The sequence below is a fragment of the Vipera berus genome, assembly GCF_964194415.1.
Source record: "Vipera berus genome assembly, chromosome: 5".
NCBI lineage: Eukaryota > Metazoa > Chordata > Lepidosauria > Squamata > Viperidae > Vipera > Vipera berus.
In genome coordinates, this window is record NC_138207.1 from 64,050,503 (window position 1) to 64,068,173 (window position 17,671).

The 17,671-nt window shown below is 36.1% G+C and overlaps 1 protein-coding gene across 1 annotated transcript in view; it reads right to left on the reverse strand.

Moving 5' to 3' along the window:
- Positions 1–10,549: 10,549 nt before the first annotated feature.
- Positions 10,550–17,671, reverse strand: part of ADAM12 (ADAM metallopeptidase domain 12) — a 308,768-nt gene continuing 301,646 nt past the window's right edge. Inside the window, exons 22-23 of the mRNA XM_081329681.1 lie at positions 11,737–11,870; positions 10,550–10,619 (exon numbers count right to left, since the gene is read on the reverse strand). Of these exons, the coding sequence (XP_081185807.1) occupies positions 10,559–10,619; positions 11,737–11,870 (195 nt within the window). The 3' untranslated portion in view covers positions 10,550–10,558. The remainder of the gene's footprint in view (positions 10,620–11,736; positions 11,871–17,671) is intronic.

A 17,671-nucleotide genomic window follows, 5' to 3' on the forward strand; every position in this document is an offset into this window, starting at 1 on the left:
GCAGCTCGCGGAGCAGGGGTGTAACATGGGAGTATCGGGAGACTCCCAACACAACTCTCGCAGCTGCATTCTGTACCAGTTGGAGCCTCCGAGTGGTCCTCAAGGGCAGCCCCATGTAGAAAGCGTTGCAGTAGTCCAAACGAGAGGTCACAAGTGCGTGATTAACCGTACGCAAGGCATCCCGGTCTAGATAGGGCCGCAACTGGCGCACCAGGCGAACCTGGGCGAAGGCCCCCCCTAGTCACATTTACTATATGGTCTTCTAAAGAAAGCTGTGAATCTAGGAGGACTCCCAAGTTGCGAGCCCTATCTACGGGGGGTAATAACTCACTCCCCCATAGAAAGAGATGGAATATTCTGAATATCCCGAGATGCCGGTACGCACAGCCACTCAGTCTTGTCAGGGTTGAGTCGAAGCCTGTTCCTCCCCATCCAGACCCGAACCGCCTCCAGGCAACGGGACATCACATCGAGGGCATCACTGGGGTGGTTTGGGGTCGAAATGAAAAGTTGGGTATCATCCGCATACTGATGATACCCAACTCCAAAACCACGAATGATCTCACCCAGCGGCTTCATATAGATGTTGAACAGGAGAGGCGAGAGGACCGACCCCTGAGGAACTCCACAAGCGAGAGGCCTCGAGGTCGACCTCTGTCCCCCTGCCAACACCAACTGCGAACGTCCCAGGAGATAGGAGGAGAACCACTGAAGAACCACACTGATATAATAGAACCAGTGTGGTTGTTTTTAGAAATATTGTTATGATTTTGACTTTCTTATAATACTTGAATAAGTAAAACATTTTATCACTTTGGCAGAGAGTTTTGTAGTCACAAATGTGTAATGCTGATTAGTGAGCAACAAGGCAAACACTGGTCTTTCCAAAGGTGTAGAGAACCTGAGCATTTAGGGATAGGAAAATCAAAACAGATTCAAACTAAGAACGCAAAGTAATCAAGCTGGTGTCTCTAGATTTCTCTTTGTTGACCTTTGCTGTCCGAATAGCCTTTGTGGAGGATGGATCTGCTACATTCCTCCACTTGTTTCTCTAGTAGAACAAGTCTCCTCTCTTTGGTATTTAAAAGAGAGAAATATTTAGTAATTTTATACCTAGGATCATCGATAGTAATAGGCAAAGTACCCCTGTCAAATGACAAATACAGAGTATTGGGGCAGGTGGTAAAATGTGTAGAGCTGCCTGACATGACGGATTCTGTAGTAGGAGTAAATTCTGTAGAATTTAACTAGATTGATTGGCTTTAAATGTAGAGTAGGAATCAAGGTCACTTTGTCCTTTATCTCAGGATTCAGAATGTCTTGTTCCAGCTTTGTGTTACAAACGTTAAGGCCTAACTTTTTCCACATTCAGGAAAAAAAACCCAACTTCTGTATAGTTGCCACAAATAATTTTATTTGAGACTTTATCATAATAAGAATATGAGCACAGTCTACTGAATATAAATTGAAAATCTTACCAAGAGAATTTGCTCAACAAATACTAATTTATGAGAGCCAGTTTTGTATAGCAGTTAAAAGCACTGAGCTAAAACATATTGCTGTTAAAGGCACCCAAACTAGCTGAGGCAGTCACTTTCTCTCAGCCCTATCCCCAAACCACTTTAAAAAAACATGTAAAAAAAAAAACCCTACAGGGACTTCCCAAGCAGGAAACAAGAGTGATTCAAAGGTACAAAGAACTGTATTATCCAAATACTGTATTTATATTTGAAGTGTGTGTGTGTGTGTGTGTGTGTGTGTGTGTGTGTGTGTGTGTCTTTAAGTCAGTTTTTGACACCTGGTGACTGCCTAGACTAGCCCTCAATTTTACTTGGCAAGGTTTTTCAGAAATGGTTTGCCATTGTCTCCTTTCTATGGCTGAGAATGAGTGACAAACCCAAGCTCACCCAGCTGACCCTGTGCCTAAAGCAGGACTAGAACTCACAGTCTCCTGGTTTCTAGCTGGGTGTTTTTAATCATCACACAAAACTGGCTCATTTGTTTTTATTCTGGTTGGGGTTAAAATTATTATTATATTTTTTTTGGTAAAAGTTTTATTGTTTTTTTTTACAATAACAACCTTGGTGACTGGTGTACAGCATGTTGTCTTGGTTCATAATGTTTTTAGAAAAGAATATACAATTAATAATAGTTAATAAACAATAATAATTAATTTTTATATTTCCATAATTAGTATATCAATTGATAATATATTTCCTTGATCTTTTCTTCACCCAGTAGAATTCTCCTTCTACAACATTAAACAAATATAATTTCTAATATTTGATATTTTCCATATTTAAATGATTAAATGACTCTTACAAAAATAACATGCTGGTAAGAAAAAAGCGCTATATATGGACGCTACTATTGTTGGTTTAAATATAGGGGTTAAAATTAATTGAGCAGGTTCACAGTGTTTGGTTCTAAGCTTTCTAGGTTTATGTTCACAAAATTACAACTTCAGTTGGTTAATACATTGTGCGTCCAAATCGTATTCAAAATGCGCCTATCATTTTAGAAACTGCATAAAAGTTCAGATCCAGAACACTACACACACACACACACACACACACACCTTGATAGTATATATCTAGGGTTGTGTAAAGCATTTGATAAAATGCTTCATAAAGTATATTGACATGAAAGTGTTTCTCTTCAAAACCCTGGAACAGCACTGTCTTTTAGTAGGCTCAGTAAGGCTGCTTGAAGGCTTTTGTGGTCATCTCTTCACCTCAGGGTGATCTCAGCCAAACTGTTGTCTATGAATTGTCTATAAAAGGGACGCGGTGGCTCAGTGGGTTAGGACGCTGAGCTTGTCGATCAAATGGTTGGCAGTTTGGCGGGTCGAATCCCGAGTGCCGCGTAGCAGAGTGAGCGCCTGTTACTCGTCCCAGCTTCTGCCAACCTAGCAGTTCGAAAGCATGTAAAAATGCAAGTAGAAAAATAGGGACCACTCCGGTGGGAAGGTAACAGCGTTCTGTGCACCTTTGGCATCTAGTCATGCCGGCCACATGACCACGGAGACGTCCTCGGACAAGCGCCGGCTCTTCGGCTTTGAAACGGAGATGAGCACCGGCCCCTAGAGTCGGAAACGACTAGCACGCATGTGCGGGGGAACCTTTACCTTTACCTTATGAATTGTGCAGTATTGTCTGAATAAGTTTCCCAACAGCTGGGTCCAGCCTTCCAGGGAGTTCTACCCTCCAAAGAAGGGTGCTTTCACACTTATCAATGCACTTTGTAGAATATTCTTTTGAATACTCTGCAGCATTATAAATGACATCCGCCATGTAGAGATTTTTAGAAACAGCAGCCCCATAGGATAGCGGTAGCGTAAAACAAGTTCACAACAACTCTGTGCAGCAGGGATAGGTAGCCTGAGGCTTCTTAGTTGCTGTTGGATTTCAGTCAGAATTGCAAAACAATAACAGAAAATAAATTTAGAGTGGCTATCTAGCCGGTCTAAATTATTTTCATGTACAGAGGTGAGAGAACCTGAGAGCCTTCTGAGCCTTTCTGAGGTCAAAGCAAGTTCTGTAGAAGCAGATAGCGACAAAATATGGCCAATAAGCAGCAGAGGATTTTCTCCTGCTTTGTAATCCTGTTTTCTACTTCAGAGAAATAAATATGTCCGATAAATCCATTTGTCCTGATGACTTTAATCATTATTTCAATCACAGTAGCAAAGATTTGCGATGACTGAGAAATTTATTGTTCTCTCAGCCAAGATCTTAGCAGCAGCAACAAATTTATATACAATATAAATTATAATATGTGAATAGCATAAACAATATTAGTAACTTAATAAACATTTCTCTTCCTTCAGGCTGATAATGCTGTAATTACATTTTAATTTTCTTCCACCTCTGTCAATTAACACGTTCACGTTGAATAAAAGTTAACTTAGTGTCTTATCTGTTAGCAGAAAGCTATTGTTTATCTTTCTACAGTTGAAATAATGGGATTATTTTCACATATTTTTTGAGAATGATAAAAGGCTAGTAGTTGATTTCTAAGCTACTTTTCAATCTTTGTTGTGAACACAGCAATCAGCACTGAGAATTTGTTTAGTATATAAAACAAATTTATCTTTAGCTTCTAATGACATAGTTATTTAGACTTTTCCCCCAACTTATTTCTGTAATTGTATACTGTATATGGCATATTTTTCAAGAAGACATAATGTTTTATTCTGAAGACATACTGTGATCTTAGAACCTTTATGCACTCTGAATTGCATAGAATTTTGACCCAACAAATATTGTCTTATGAAGTGAACAATATAAGAAAGAAGAAATTGATCAATTTAGCTGCCAAACTACTTTTTTCCTAACATTCTGAGGCCATACTTATTAAATAACCTCAATATGCATTAAAAATGTATTCCTCAATAGGTCTATATATGATTGAATTCTTAAATGTACTTGTAAAACAAAAATCTTTATTCTTAATTAAATGTGTTGATTTATAAAGTATGCCCTTTTTGAACTGCAGAGTAAATAAACATTTATTTCCTCAATAAATCTCAATTTGCAAAATCATTTAATAAAATAAAAATAACAGATAACTAAATATGTATTTACACTTTATTTGATATAAAATACGTAAAAGAAAATGTCCTAATATTGAAACATATTGACATACTGTAGTAATTTTTATAAAATCTGGACAGAAGGAAGACAAACTGTAATATAATGCTGTATATCAAATAAAGCAAGTATAATTGTAACCATTGTAGAGATCTATTTCATAAAAATGAATGCACTGGATTCTAATATACATTTATAGTGTATAGAATTATTTTGTTAAAATAACCCTATACGCATTAAATGGAACAACTGGTTTCATTTAATGTGAAAATATTTCAAGGATCACAATATCAACAGTTCAAATTATACATCAGTTGCTATTCCTCTAGTACAGAACAAATGTTGTTAGGATTTTTTGTTCCATAGGATGAGTCCTAAAGGCAGCTCACATTGCATCTCATGCATCCTATTACTTGCTGTAAAACATATCTGAATAATAAATATTCAGCATAAAAATCTTTCTTTGGGGATAGGTGCAACTCCTAAAATTGCTGCATCTGCTTTCAAATCTCCTCTGTCTTTTCTTACTGCATTACCTTTAATTTCAAAAATATTTTTTAGCTAGTTATAGTTCACTTGCTAGAAAGTCAACATGTTATATGCAGTTAATATATAATCACAAATTATCAGTTTAGATTTGAGTTTGAAGGTACCTGAAAGTTATTAATTCTGCTGCCTTCTACGTTTACACCCACAGATTCCAGTCCTATGCTTTGGCAGAGTAGAAAATAAATCCCTCCTTTTAGATGTCCGAAGAATGGTAGTGTATCTCTCGTCATTCTTTCTCAGAACTTTCAACTGTTGTATATTGAGCTTGTTTCCACAGTCTTCAACATCTTTATAACTCTCTTTTGAACTCATTCCAATTGGCTATTGGCCTTTTTTGGAACTGTAGTATCCAGAACTGGACATGGTATTCTGTGTCTGTTGCTTTTTTTCTTTTTATATTAAATGTAGTTATCCCACCAGTTATTTATTTATTTATTTATTTTAATTCCATTTATATCCCGCCCTTCTCCGAAGACTCAGGGCGGCTTACAAGCTTAGCAGTAGCCTTCATTCTATGTATATGCCTGCTTGTTAGGGCTTTCACACACACCCCAAGCGGCATTATTACAAAGTCAGCTTAATTGCCCCCAACAATCTGGGTCCTCATTTTACCTACCTCGGAAGGATGGAAGGCTGAGTCAACCTAAATAAATAATAGTTCTCAGTTATTTATGGGAATGTAAAATTATTTATATCTAAAGTAGAAAATGTGGTTCAGATAGAGTTTGAAGGTGCTTGTTGCACCTGCCAGCACCTTAAAGATGTCCTAGCTTTTTCTGGATTCACATAGTAGCTATGCGGTCCCAGGAAAATGTTTGCACTAAGGAGCTAATGACAGAGACCTAAAAAAATCAGCTGTGCTCATGCTTTATCCAAATGAACAGCTTGTTCTTTACTTTTAGAATCTATTTTTCTGCTGACCTGCTTTTTGGCCAGTCAGTTGTATTTTTAAAATACACCTCAGTACTAGGTGAATTGATTTAAGAATCTGAGAGGCAGATAGAAGGTGGGAGGCAGGGATTCTTACTGGATCTGCTTCAGCCAGAATGAAGTGGGAGAAATTGGCTACAACAGTGCTGGAAACAGTCCCACCAGGGTTGTTATTCCTAGATGCCCCTAGCTCTTTTTCTCCCTGTTCATCAGAAAACAAGTCCAGCAGGATCATGACCACACCGAATCATCTTTTGGAAACATGAGGGCTGGAGAACTGCCTCTTTCTAAAGCCATAACCTCCAAGTATGGAGATTATCAAACCATCCATCTCCTTCCCCCCCCCCCCCAAAGCATAGCTTCCAATGGCATGAGATTTGCTCTCAAGCTGTAGGAGTTCCCAGTTGTTTGGAAAGAATACGATGGCTTTAATATCCTGCACATCCTAAGATGCCCCCTGTGCACACCAACAAAGCCATGATGGTGGGAAGCTCTGCTGCCGTCCATCGAAAACATCACAGGCAGGTCTAGGCACCAGCTTTCATCAGATGAGGTCTACAAATATCCTGTTGGGAAACTAAGGAGGGTTTTGCCTTGGAAGACCTGGTTTCAGGAAATACTAATGTTACAGCTCCAGCTATAAAATTAAAATGATTGATATGCTTTGTCGTAATTAATAAAAAAATTCTGTTAAGTTTACTGATACTTTTATTGACTCCTTTTGTGACAGGAAATAATGGACTTAGTAACAGACTTATAAAACCATGTTTCTTCTCACTTATAAAATGCTAGATAAGATCAAATTGATTTGATCATCTGCTGATTTCAGTTGTGATATATATTTGACCTCTGCCTAACATACATTATGCACATTGCACATGTTCTAAAGTCTAATATTAACTGTCATCTACACAGACTGATCTTATTTCTCATGCAGTAGTACCCACCAATGCCTGTTAGATTGGGGCACTAAGAATGCATAGTGTCTTCTAACTGAAGGTTATATCTCTTAAATGGTTTTGCTTACACTGTTTTATAAATAGAAAGGAAAGAATGATGGGAAATTAATGTTAGTACCAAAGAAAGAATAAGGCTTACATAGTTCAAAATTTTTATAAGCAGTCTCTTCCTGGGATTCTTGGTAGATGAAATAAATGTCATCTTTTTAATAAGCAATTACGAATTTATTTTGAGTGACAGTCAAATAGAATTAATGCTCATGGAGAATGGAGGGTCAAGCCCTCAGAAAACCTACAACTATTCAAGAGGCATGAAATGTAAAGAATCCTAATAGCACTTGGCAAATCTCATTTTTAAAAACTGAATTTTACAATCATCAATAACTCTTCCTAGTTAGCATAAATATTGCATTAATATTTTCCAAAATGCCTTATAAATTAAAATATCAATAATTACATAGTAACATATGCAAGGTTTATGAACCAAATTGTTTTCTAGATAATTCCATTTTGCTTTATTTTGAGATATGGATGTTTTTACCTGGTTTCTTCATAGGCATCACTGCTGTTGTTGCCTAGATACAGAGCATAATAATTGGAAAAGTTAAATTATGTATCAAAAGGAAATAAAGATCATTAAGTGCTGGCTCTCTATTAGGGAGCAAAGATTAGTGACTTTGGAAAAGAGCATGTTGCATATATAACTGGAATGACCAAAAGGTCTGGAAACTAGAAGCAATTTTATGTATTAACAGATAATATTATCGGTCAATTTATAATAATAGGAAAGATGTAAAATATAGGGATTCAATTGGTTATGTATTTTTAAGAGAAAGGAAAAAAATGAATGTAGCTCTGTCAATAAAAAATACAGTTATTTTTTATAAAATTGCTAAACCAAGGACAAATACATTTATCTTATGCTTCCCAGCTGCTGTTTGGACTAAAATAATTTTAGCAATATCCTTTAGATGGTAGGTCAGTACATCCATGCTGCTAATGAAATAAGCCTTGATTTTCTCCCCTGCTAGTTAGGAGGGGAGAAAATCAATGGTAGAGATTTTCTGACCATAAACAGACAGCAGATGAAAAAGCCCCCATTTACATAGAGGCATGGGAAGTTCAATTTTATGTAGACAAATTGGAAATGATCTTACTCCTCTCAGAAATCTAAGTGATCAGTGTAGATAGTATTGGGATAGAATTTGCCATTGTCATCAAAAGCACTAGAATTCCATCCTCTTAATTGTGGTCCTCTATGATTGGAGATAACCCGAGTGTGTCTTCAGGTAATGAAGGCTCTCTCATCTAAGAAATGAAGATGAACACTGTCCCCTAGAATCAGACATGACTGGACAGGGGAAACCATTACCTTTTCTATTATAGCTAACTTCAGAGCTACATCTTCAGTCACCATGCATTAAACCAATGAACAGAACATTCAGCATAAGAGGAAGGCAGGTAAATATCAAAATGTTTTTAAAGTGTTGAATTCTTCAAATTTCTTGGCATGCAACAGCCCAGTATAAGAAATGATTAAATTATTTTTTTATAAAATAAGTGAACATAAGGAGATGAAGAGTTAAAAGTGATGGTATGACAGGGTCACTGACAGAGTGAAAATAACAGAGGGTCTATGAGAAAGACAAATGACTGGATGAATGAAGATATTAACTTTGGTCCCAACCATCAGTGTCATCACCACTCAGTACTTGGCTACTAAATCTGGGCTGCAGAAACTTCGATTATTACCAGAGAGCTGCAACAACAACAGAATGAGTTGTCTGTGTTGTTGCCATCTAGCTGCCTGCTATTTTTCAGCCTAAATATGGTAGCTTAACTCAAAACAGTACCTCTATACGAATCTAAATTTTGTAAGTGCTAAATACTGTACTCTCCAGACATTGTTATGGGTTTTTGCAAAATATTTTATTGTGTTGATTTTTTCTTTTAGTACGTACGTCTAAACAATGCATTTGTGTTACTGTGCACAGCTGTTTGTAAGAAATATTTTTTGAAATATGACTTCTATAGTAATATGTTTTTAAAAAGTAAAACTCCTATCCCATGCTGAGTTACTTGCTATTCTGTACATGAAACCATTGTATAAACGGTAGGTAAGCATCTGAACTGGGTGAGTATTACAGAACTATAAAGCTACCTATTTGTGGCTATATGGTCTGTTGCACCACAGAGTAAGAAAAAGTCAAGCACCTTATGCCATATTGGTGGAAACTAATCATCAAAGTGTAAACCTTGTGTGCACTGTTCTGTGCATGCAGATGTGTATATATGTATGCTTGCATACATACAGATACATAAACATACATAAACACCGAGAAGACTGAAAAGTTTGAAAATGCATTATGATAGATATTACACACCATTTCTAATTAAAATTGTATTCAATGTACAGTACTTTAAAAGCTATTTGAAAATCTATACACTATCTTGGAAATCAGGCATTTAACATTACAGTACAGTGAGTTAGGATATACCATTGTGGCTAACTATATTTCTGTGTATTACAAAAAAGAAATAACTTGTGTTAGTACAATTTATCTGAAGATTTCTCTAACCCATTCTAATTCTGGAACAGAGGACTAACGTTATACAACTGAAATAAATATAAGAAATATACTTGAGACTCTGTTACAGTTGAAAATGGATTCTGGGTACTGGATAAAACTGCTGATCTTGGGATAGGTGTTTAAACCTCAGAGATAATTCAGTGTATATTTAATGTGCATCTGTACCATGATGATGGAGATGAGTTTTGCACAAATCACATTTTGTATTATTTTCTCCAAAAACAGTTATGTTCCATATGCACAGTTCACTAGAGGTAGATTGAACTTCCATTTGGTACTTGCATAATCACAGTGAATTTTTGGTTGCATTTGCTTTCAAATTATGAGAAAATCTCACAGTACTCCTTGATTTTTGCAAATAGTATTTTTCCATCTTTCTAACGGAATATCAATAGGAACAGCACTGGCAGTTATTTACTTCACCTTCCTTTAAATTGTACCCCCAAAATTATAGTTTGCCTCCAGATTTTGGCAAACAATAAAAAAGTTTGAACTTTCATTGGGCCCTTGACCTCAGCAATTTTATTTCAGTTCTAGTCAGCATCCTGCAAATAACAGATCTAAACTGAACAACAAACACAGAGAGGTATTATATAGCCTGCTGTGAAATTTAAAATGAAAGATGGTTCAAGACTGCTTAAACATCATAAAAATGGCTTCCATCCTAGGAAAACCTGATTATGATGAAATAATATTTACTACAGTGCTCTGCACTGTAATAAATATCAGTATAAATTAATAATTTATAAGTACCTGAGCAAGGACGCAGACCACCCTTACACACTATAGCACCAAAGGCAGTAGCTCAGAGTTCTTAAAACAATGGCATATAGAACATGAACAATTCTATTGGTTGATATAAAAATATTAATTTCCAGCTGAAAAATAGTGCAAACTTCTATTTTTTCAGAATAAAAATGGTGTTCGGTTTTTTTTTTCATTTCATATAGGCAGCATTGCAGTGCCTAGGCACTTGAAGTGGAGGTTTTGGTGCAGGCCTGTTCAACAAAAGAGGGTTAAGGGACAAAAAGACAAAATAAATTAAAATTAGGAATCACTATGAAAATATTTACTTACTTACTAAATAAACAATTGCCACTTATAGGGATGGGCATGCTATAGTTTCAAGTCACACAGATATCCGGGACCACTTTTGAAGCCCATCTATCTGCACCATCAAATTTAATTTCAGAAGGCTGCAGGTGAGTGTGCGTGTATATGTGTGCATGCGTGCTGCTGAGCCCAGGACAAGAGACTTTGCTGCAACAACAGCTTATGGCCACCCATTTGGATTATCTCAATAGGCTCTAATTGGGGTTGCCTTAAAAATGGCCCAGAAGCTGTAAAAGGTCCAGAATGCTGTGGCACATTGGGGCAGGAGCATATTATACTACTGCAGTGCTTGCACTAATTACCAATAAGCTTCTGAATGCAATTTAAACTGTTGCTTTTAACCTATAAAGCCCTGAGCTTGGTACCAGGTTATCTTCACAATCTTCAGCTAGAATCAGCCTGACAAAATGACCTTTCTGGGAGAAGCAGCTTGTGGTTTTCCCACTTTGGGGAGGTGAGGGTAGTAGTTATAGAGCAGGTGTTTTTTTCTTGGTGGCAATGTTTGCCCTTTGGAATAATTGAAGTTAGACTGGTTTCCTCCCTGCCTATTACAGGAATAGCTTAAAAGAGCTCTTGCATAGAACCTTGGGTTTTGAATGTCTTTCACAATAGGATATCAATCTAAATGTGACCATAATATTGGAATATCATTTTATTCTGATCATTGCCATCTCTAGACCACTGAAGAGCTGGAACACTTTTATCTCTTTAGCCTACATGTTAAAAGTCTTAAAATTATGATTTGGTGGGATGAGACAAGAAGTGATTCTCTACAGTATTAGAACCTTGCTAAATAGTCAAGATTCAGGGCAGAGAAAAGGAACTTTTTTCATTGTGTGCTGCTAGTCTGTGATGGCTTGATTTATGCTGAAGTTGATTCTCCTGTGATACATTTACTGCAAAATTAAACAACTTTGTGCATCATGGTGCTCATAAAACCTTATTTGGATAACTTCCATTAAGAGTTTAGTGTGAAACATACCAAGAGACAACCAAACTAACCTGACAGGAGCAATTTGAGGCATAGGTTTCGGAAGCTCAAACATTGTCCGAGAAGCAGTATTAATCTGAATAGCTTTGTTCTTCTGAGGATTAGCTGGCAAAGGCTTCTGAGGAGGACTTGGTTTGCAAGATTCCTACAGTGTGGGAACAAAATCACAATATTGTTGCAGTTCATCGATTTATACAAACATTTCGTTTATAGATTTGATTATGAATGGTATTATAAAGAATGTTACTAAACAATTCTTCACAATTTTGTAGTTACAGTTTGTGATAGTTCAGCCAAAAATTGGAGCTCTTTTTGATTTACCTTCTAATGTTTCTATTATTATTCATCATCCTGCCCATCCCTTATAACATGCTGTAGTCGAAACAAACATTTGCATTATATGAGTTTCCATGATTTCTATTTCTAGTAAATTAAAAAAAAACATTAAGAAAAAATACAATCAGGAAGGATTTCTTGGAAAATATTTAGGGCAGCTAAGAAAGAGTGCAACAAAAATGCACGGACTTTTTTAACATTCAAAGCTATCAAATTTTAAAAAATGCTTTGCCTACATAAATCTGTTCTTTATTTCAAAAGTAGAACATGACAAGGTACCTAATAAATGTGCCACGAGCAGAAACACAAGAAGATCATTGTGTACATCTGTCATTGGGACATTTCCAAATTATAGCAATTTAATATCACTTTTCTGCCAGGCAGCCTACTATATGTTATCCTGTCATAGCTTATACCATGGCCCTTTTCCTATTAACTGTCTTCAAAATAAAACCCAAATTCTTATCAATTCTCATATTCCCCAAAAGGATGCAAGAACCAATAAGCATTTTATCAATAAAGCACAATAGGTCAGTGCCAGAGGCAAGGCATAAATTCAAATAAAATGTAAAGTTAAATAGAAGTCTGGCTTTATGAATTATAAAACTGGTGATAGTTACATCTAGACTCAAGAATGAATACAAATATCAAACGCATTGGTATTTTTGTTATTGTGATTTATATCCAGCCGTTCTGTCCATAGGACACTTGAACAGGTGGCGCTGGGTTAATTGAAGTGTTTTCTTAAATGAACAGTTATAATCTGCAATAAATTCATCTATGTCCTCTAACAGAAAAGGCTGCTATTAAAATTGCATCTGTAATGGAGATTTAAAATTGCTACCTTTTATAACAGAAAAAAATATTAACTTCTATGCCATGTCTTCTGACACAGATACATAGAGAAAAAATATTTCTAAAATATTTATTATGTTATAAATCATGGTTGTCTTTTTTGTAGTTTCCAGAGCACAATAGACATTTTAAATATATACTGAATGTTTTGTCATGAAGGAAATGGTGCCATTTTTTTTACTTCACTGTAATTTGTTCATTTTTAGTAAGTACACAGTTTCTGAAAATGGCAAAAAAACAATCTGAACTCAGACAATTGTAAAAATTGGACTTCTACCTATAGAGATGCTTGTTTGTGAGGCATGACAACAATATTATTCAATCCTTTTATTCTTGCAGAGGATGAAATTATAACAGCATTGTACCTTTTATTTATTTAGAATTTATCAAACAAATAAATTCCCTTAGGCATGGAAGCTGGCTAGGTATCTCATTCTGGGCTTTCGCTCTCTCATCCACTTCACAATTTTTTTTAATATTCTAAGGAGAATAGGAGGAAGGAACATTATATGTGCACCTTCAGTTCTACAAAATAAAAGGTCTTATAAATCCAATAAATTAATAAGTACGTTGGCTATATTCTTCAATCAACTGAAATCTATAATTATACCTATACCAGAGGTGGAACAGAAAGACTGCATATTATCTGTGAGTGAGATGGACAGTAGATAAATCAGATAATAAATGGGGAAAGTCATGCTTTTAAGAATTCTACATTATAGTCTTCATCGGGTATTATTTATTTGCTTGTGTTTATGAACTTTATTTGACTGAAACCATCCAGATTCTAAGCAGTTTACAGAATTTACATAGTACAAACAGAATACAAAATTAGAATAAAATTAATTACAATAGCAAGTAAAAGTAAAATTTAAAATTACCCAAAATTGTGTCATAGTATACATACATTTTCAAACTCTCAATAGAAGAGATCATGTGTGTCTGAAGAACCATGAGGATGGGTTGTGTTGTGTTTCAGAAGCAAGCTATTCCTGACTTTGGGAGATGCCATCAGCCTCTCTTCTCTTATCTTAGTTCTTAGTTCTCCCTAGTTTCTAAGTAAGACAAATAGAAACTAAAGGAAAGTGGTCCCTAAAATGTTCCCAGGCACCAAACCATATGCAGTCTTATAGATAGTGACCAGCACCTTGAATTATATGCAAAAGTCTACTGGTAATGCAACACCTGCAGTAGAGATGTGATACGGCTGTGTTATGGATCACCACTAAGCAAGCATGCCTCTGTGCACAAGACCTCTGTGCAGCTCCAAGCACAGCAAATTACAGCAATCTAATTAAGGCTTATTTTTAAGACAAGGGCCTGATCAGCTGTCTTATGGCTGATGTTCTACTCTACTGTGTCTTCAGTGAACAGATGTAGGTTAAGGCTCCAGGCATCAGACTCCACTACATTATTAGGAGGAAAAAACTAGAGTAAATTGTAGATCATGCTTGCAGGTATTTGTGGCAACTTATTCTTAATTCTAAATCTGAGTTTCGCTAGGTCCACTCAAAAGCAGGCTTATGATGGAAGAAACATGATTTGGAATAATACTAAGTTGCAGGGCTAGATAACAACTAACAATGTACTTGTACTGTATAGTTAAACCAGAAATTGTAGATAAGTGAAGTAACATAATCCCATAATTAGCTGACCTACAGTTTTGTTTGTTTGTTTGCTTATTACCAAGATGCATGGACAGTGGTGATTCGGTCAAACTGCTATAATCATTAAGGACATTAAGTCCATTGATAGCGGGATCTAGTACTGACTATGTTGCCTCAAAAAGCAAAAGTTAGCTTCATATGTACCCACATAAACACCTTATACTGCCTAATACAAATCAGGCAACTAATAATGCTAAAGATAAATTATGAAGAGGGGAAATCCTCTGCAAGAATCCATCAATTCTCTAGTTTTCCTCTAAGCAAAATGGCATTTTTATAGTCTGGCTCAGACAATACTAGGGAAGCGGATGAACAAAAACAAGATCAAAGTAATTTTAGTACCGAGACTGTGGCAACTGCTGAAAAAAAGCTGCCAGCTGCATCAGCCTAGTGCAGCCTAGTGCTTCCAGAAGATAATGAGGTGGTATCATAATTAACACCGCTACATTCAGGAGGTTTGAAAACAGCAGGAGATGGAAAATGTTGTACAATTCATGTTTCTTTCAAAAAATCTAGGTTTGTGGTCTGACTAGACAGATTCCATCAAGAAGTTATTCTACTGTGTACTGATTTTTGAAGGAATGTGAAAGCTTGCCAAGTCGATGCCAGTTTTTCCCCCCAGATGTAAGGTCTCCAAATAGGCAGATAGAGTTTAAATAATGGCAACTTCAGAATTATGAAAATGTTACAAATGAAATATAAAATTTTTATAGATTTCTTCAAGCTAGAATTAATGTAAAACAAAACCAGCAATGTACTTTTAATAGTTCTTATGAAATGCAGTCGTGCGGGATTGGTTCAATGTTTCAAATGTTTTTGTAACCCTCAGAAATTATGCTGGGCATTTGAGGCTGGCTGTACCCTCAAATGCTTTCAACAAATCAATGGAGCTGTAATCAGAACATGTGAAGTGGTTAGGCTAGCAAAAGAGCAACAATAACACCACACAACAACAGATGGAAGCGGGCTGGCTCAGGCTCAGAAAAGAATACGTAGCTTTCACCAAATTAAATTGAACAAATTAAAAAGTTGGAATCTGGGAACCAAACATATAGCCGGCAAAACCTTAGGACACTGGACGCTGTCCTAAGACATGTAGTTCTAGACAGGGCCAACTACATATGACAGCTCATTTTCAGATTCCTTCCAAAATAGAAATTTCATCAGTTGCAGTCAAGCCCTGTGATGCCATTGCTTCTGTTCAGAAGTGTTTTAACACATGTTTTAACACATATATTTTCCACAATATTCATCCAATTCGGTTAAAAAGCATATCTGGCTCATGGTGCAGAAATATCTGCAGAAGGATAAATGACGAAAGGAATATTGTGCCATAATCCCAATTTGCCACTGTGTATGCACTGTGATGTCACATATGTACGAAAGAGGCAGAGCTTACAATGCAATGATATGATACTGGTTGATGATGGTGTACAATCCTGCAGATGCCTCTACCACATTGGTTTCCTGGTTGAATCAGCTGAGGGCGTAGGCTGAACACAATTTCTCATCTGTGGAACCCTGCTAAAACTACTCATATATAATATCAATTATTTAAAGACTAGTCTCATCCAGCTCTTCTGACCCAAAGTGACACTATGCCTTGGAGAGGATATTGGCATGCTAAGTGCACCTTTCAGCACTCCCTTAAAGAAGCTTCAGCTTGTTTATGTTTCAATTATGAAAGCACCAATAGAGTGTGACAGTATCAGTGTACCTTGTCACTGCTTCTTTAATACTTCTTTAGTTCAAACATGTTTTCTGTGATCATGTAGCTGGTGCAAACGCAGAAGAAGGTGTAGCTTTTTTTTAGCGATGTGCCAAAAAGCACATTCATATTCCCTCTAAAGCAGTATTTTTTTGCTTTGAATCTGAATAGGTACACTTCTATACTACTGCTCATCTTGAACAATGACCCTCCCATTTTTGCAGATCTGGTGCCATCTCTTCCACACTGGCAATACCATTGCAAGAGCTAATAATGACATGTACAAGCATATCCATGTGATTTTTCTTGGAGAAAGAAGCAAAGATGGAAGACATTGTCCTGGCATTGTCACTGTCAAGTAAGGGTCAGGGTTCAAGGTGACCTGTAGTGTAGAAGTCCACCTATTTTTATTTATTGTATTATTCATTTATTAATCAAATTGGTATAGCTGCTGTTCATTTCCTTAAGCATGCCTGGGTTTTAACTTCACTTTTTGAGGTTTTTATTTTATTTTGCTTTTTATAAAAGTTAACCGGCTGGTTGAATGATGATTTATTTTAACCCCTTGCTGGATTTTCTTTTTTTCCCCTCTTTCCCTTTGATTTATGTTGTTTGGAATAACTTTTGCTTTTTCATAAGGAAAATGGCATGTTCTGGGATAGTGAAAGCGTTTCCATTTGGTTTATTTCTATATTGGACTCTCACATTTCAATTTTTTTGTATTTTACTAATTTGTAAAATGTTTGGAGATTATGTTTTGAATTCTTTTTAAAAATTTGGATCAAAATATCCGGAAAATATTTTTCCTACTTTTTTAGTAATTTTTTCATTCTGAGGATTCCTGTTTTTTTTTTAATTTATTGTTGCCAAGTTACACAGAACAACAATGTATCAGGTTACAATGTGTCTAATATTTGACAAAAGGCTGGTAATATGCAATACTCATTTGAAAGCTTTTTAAAAAAAGTTTGCTGAAATGATAATGGTTGTGGAAAATATTCAGATGCATCCAGCTGTAGATAAATTAGACTCACAAAAGGAATGTGATCTGAAAGCAGTAGATTCACTGGAAAGAAATATGAACTCTACAGACTTAGAATTCACAGACTAACTGAGTGTGATTGGACACACACAAGGAATTTGTCATCGGTGCATAAGCTCACAGTGAACATACAAGCAACAAGTGATAATCATAATTATAATCATAAAATACAACCATCATAAATCATGAGATACAAGTTATAGTCATAAAAATCTAAGGAAATAGGTAATAGGACAGATGAAAAGGATAATAAGTAATACAGCCCTACTAGGTGGTTTGACATCCCAGAGCATAGACCAGGGGTCTTCAAACTTGGCCCTTTTATGATTTGTGGACTT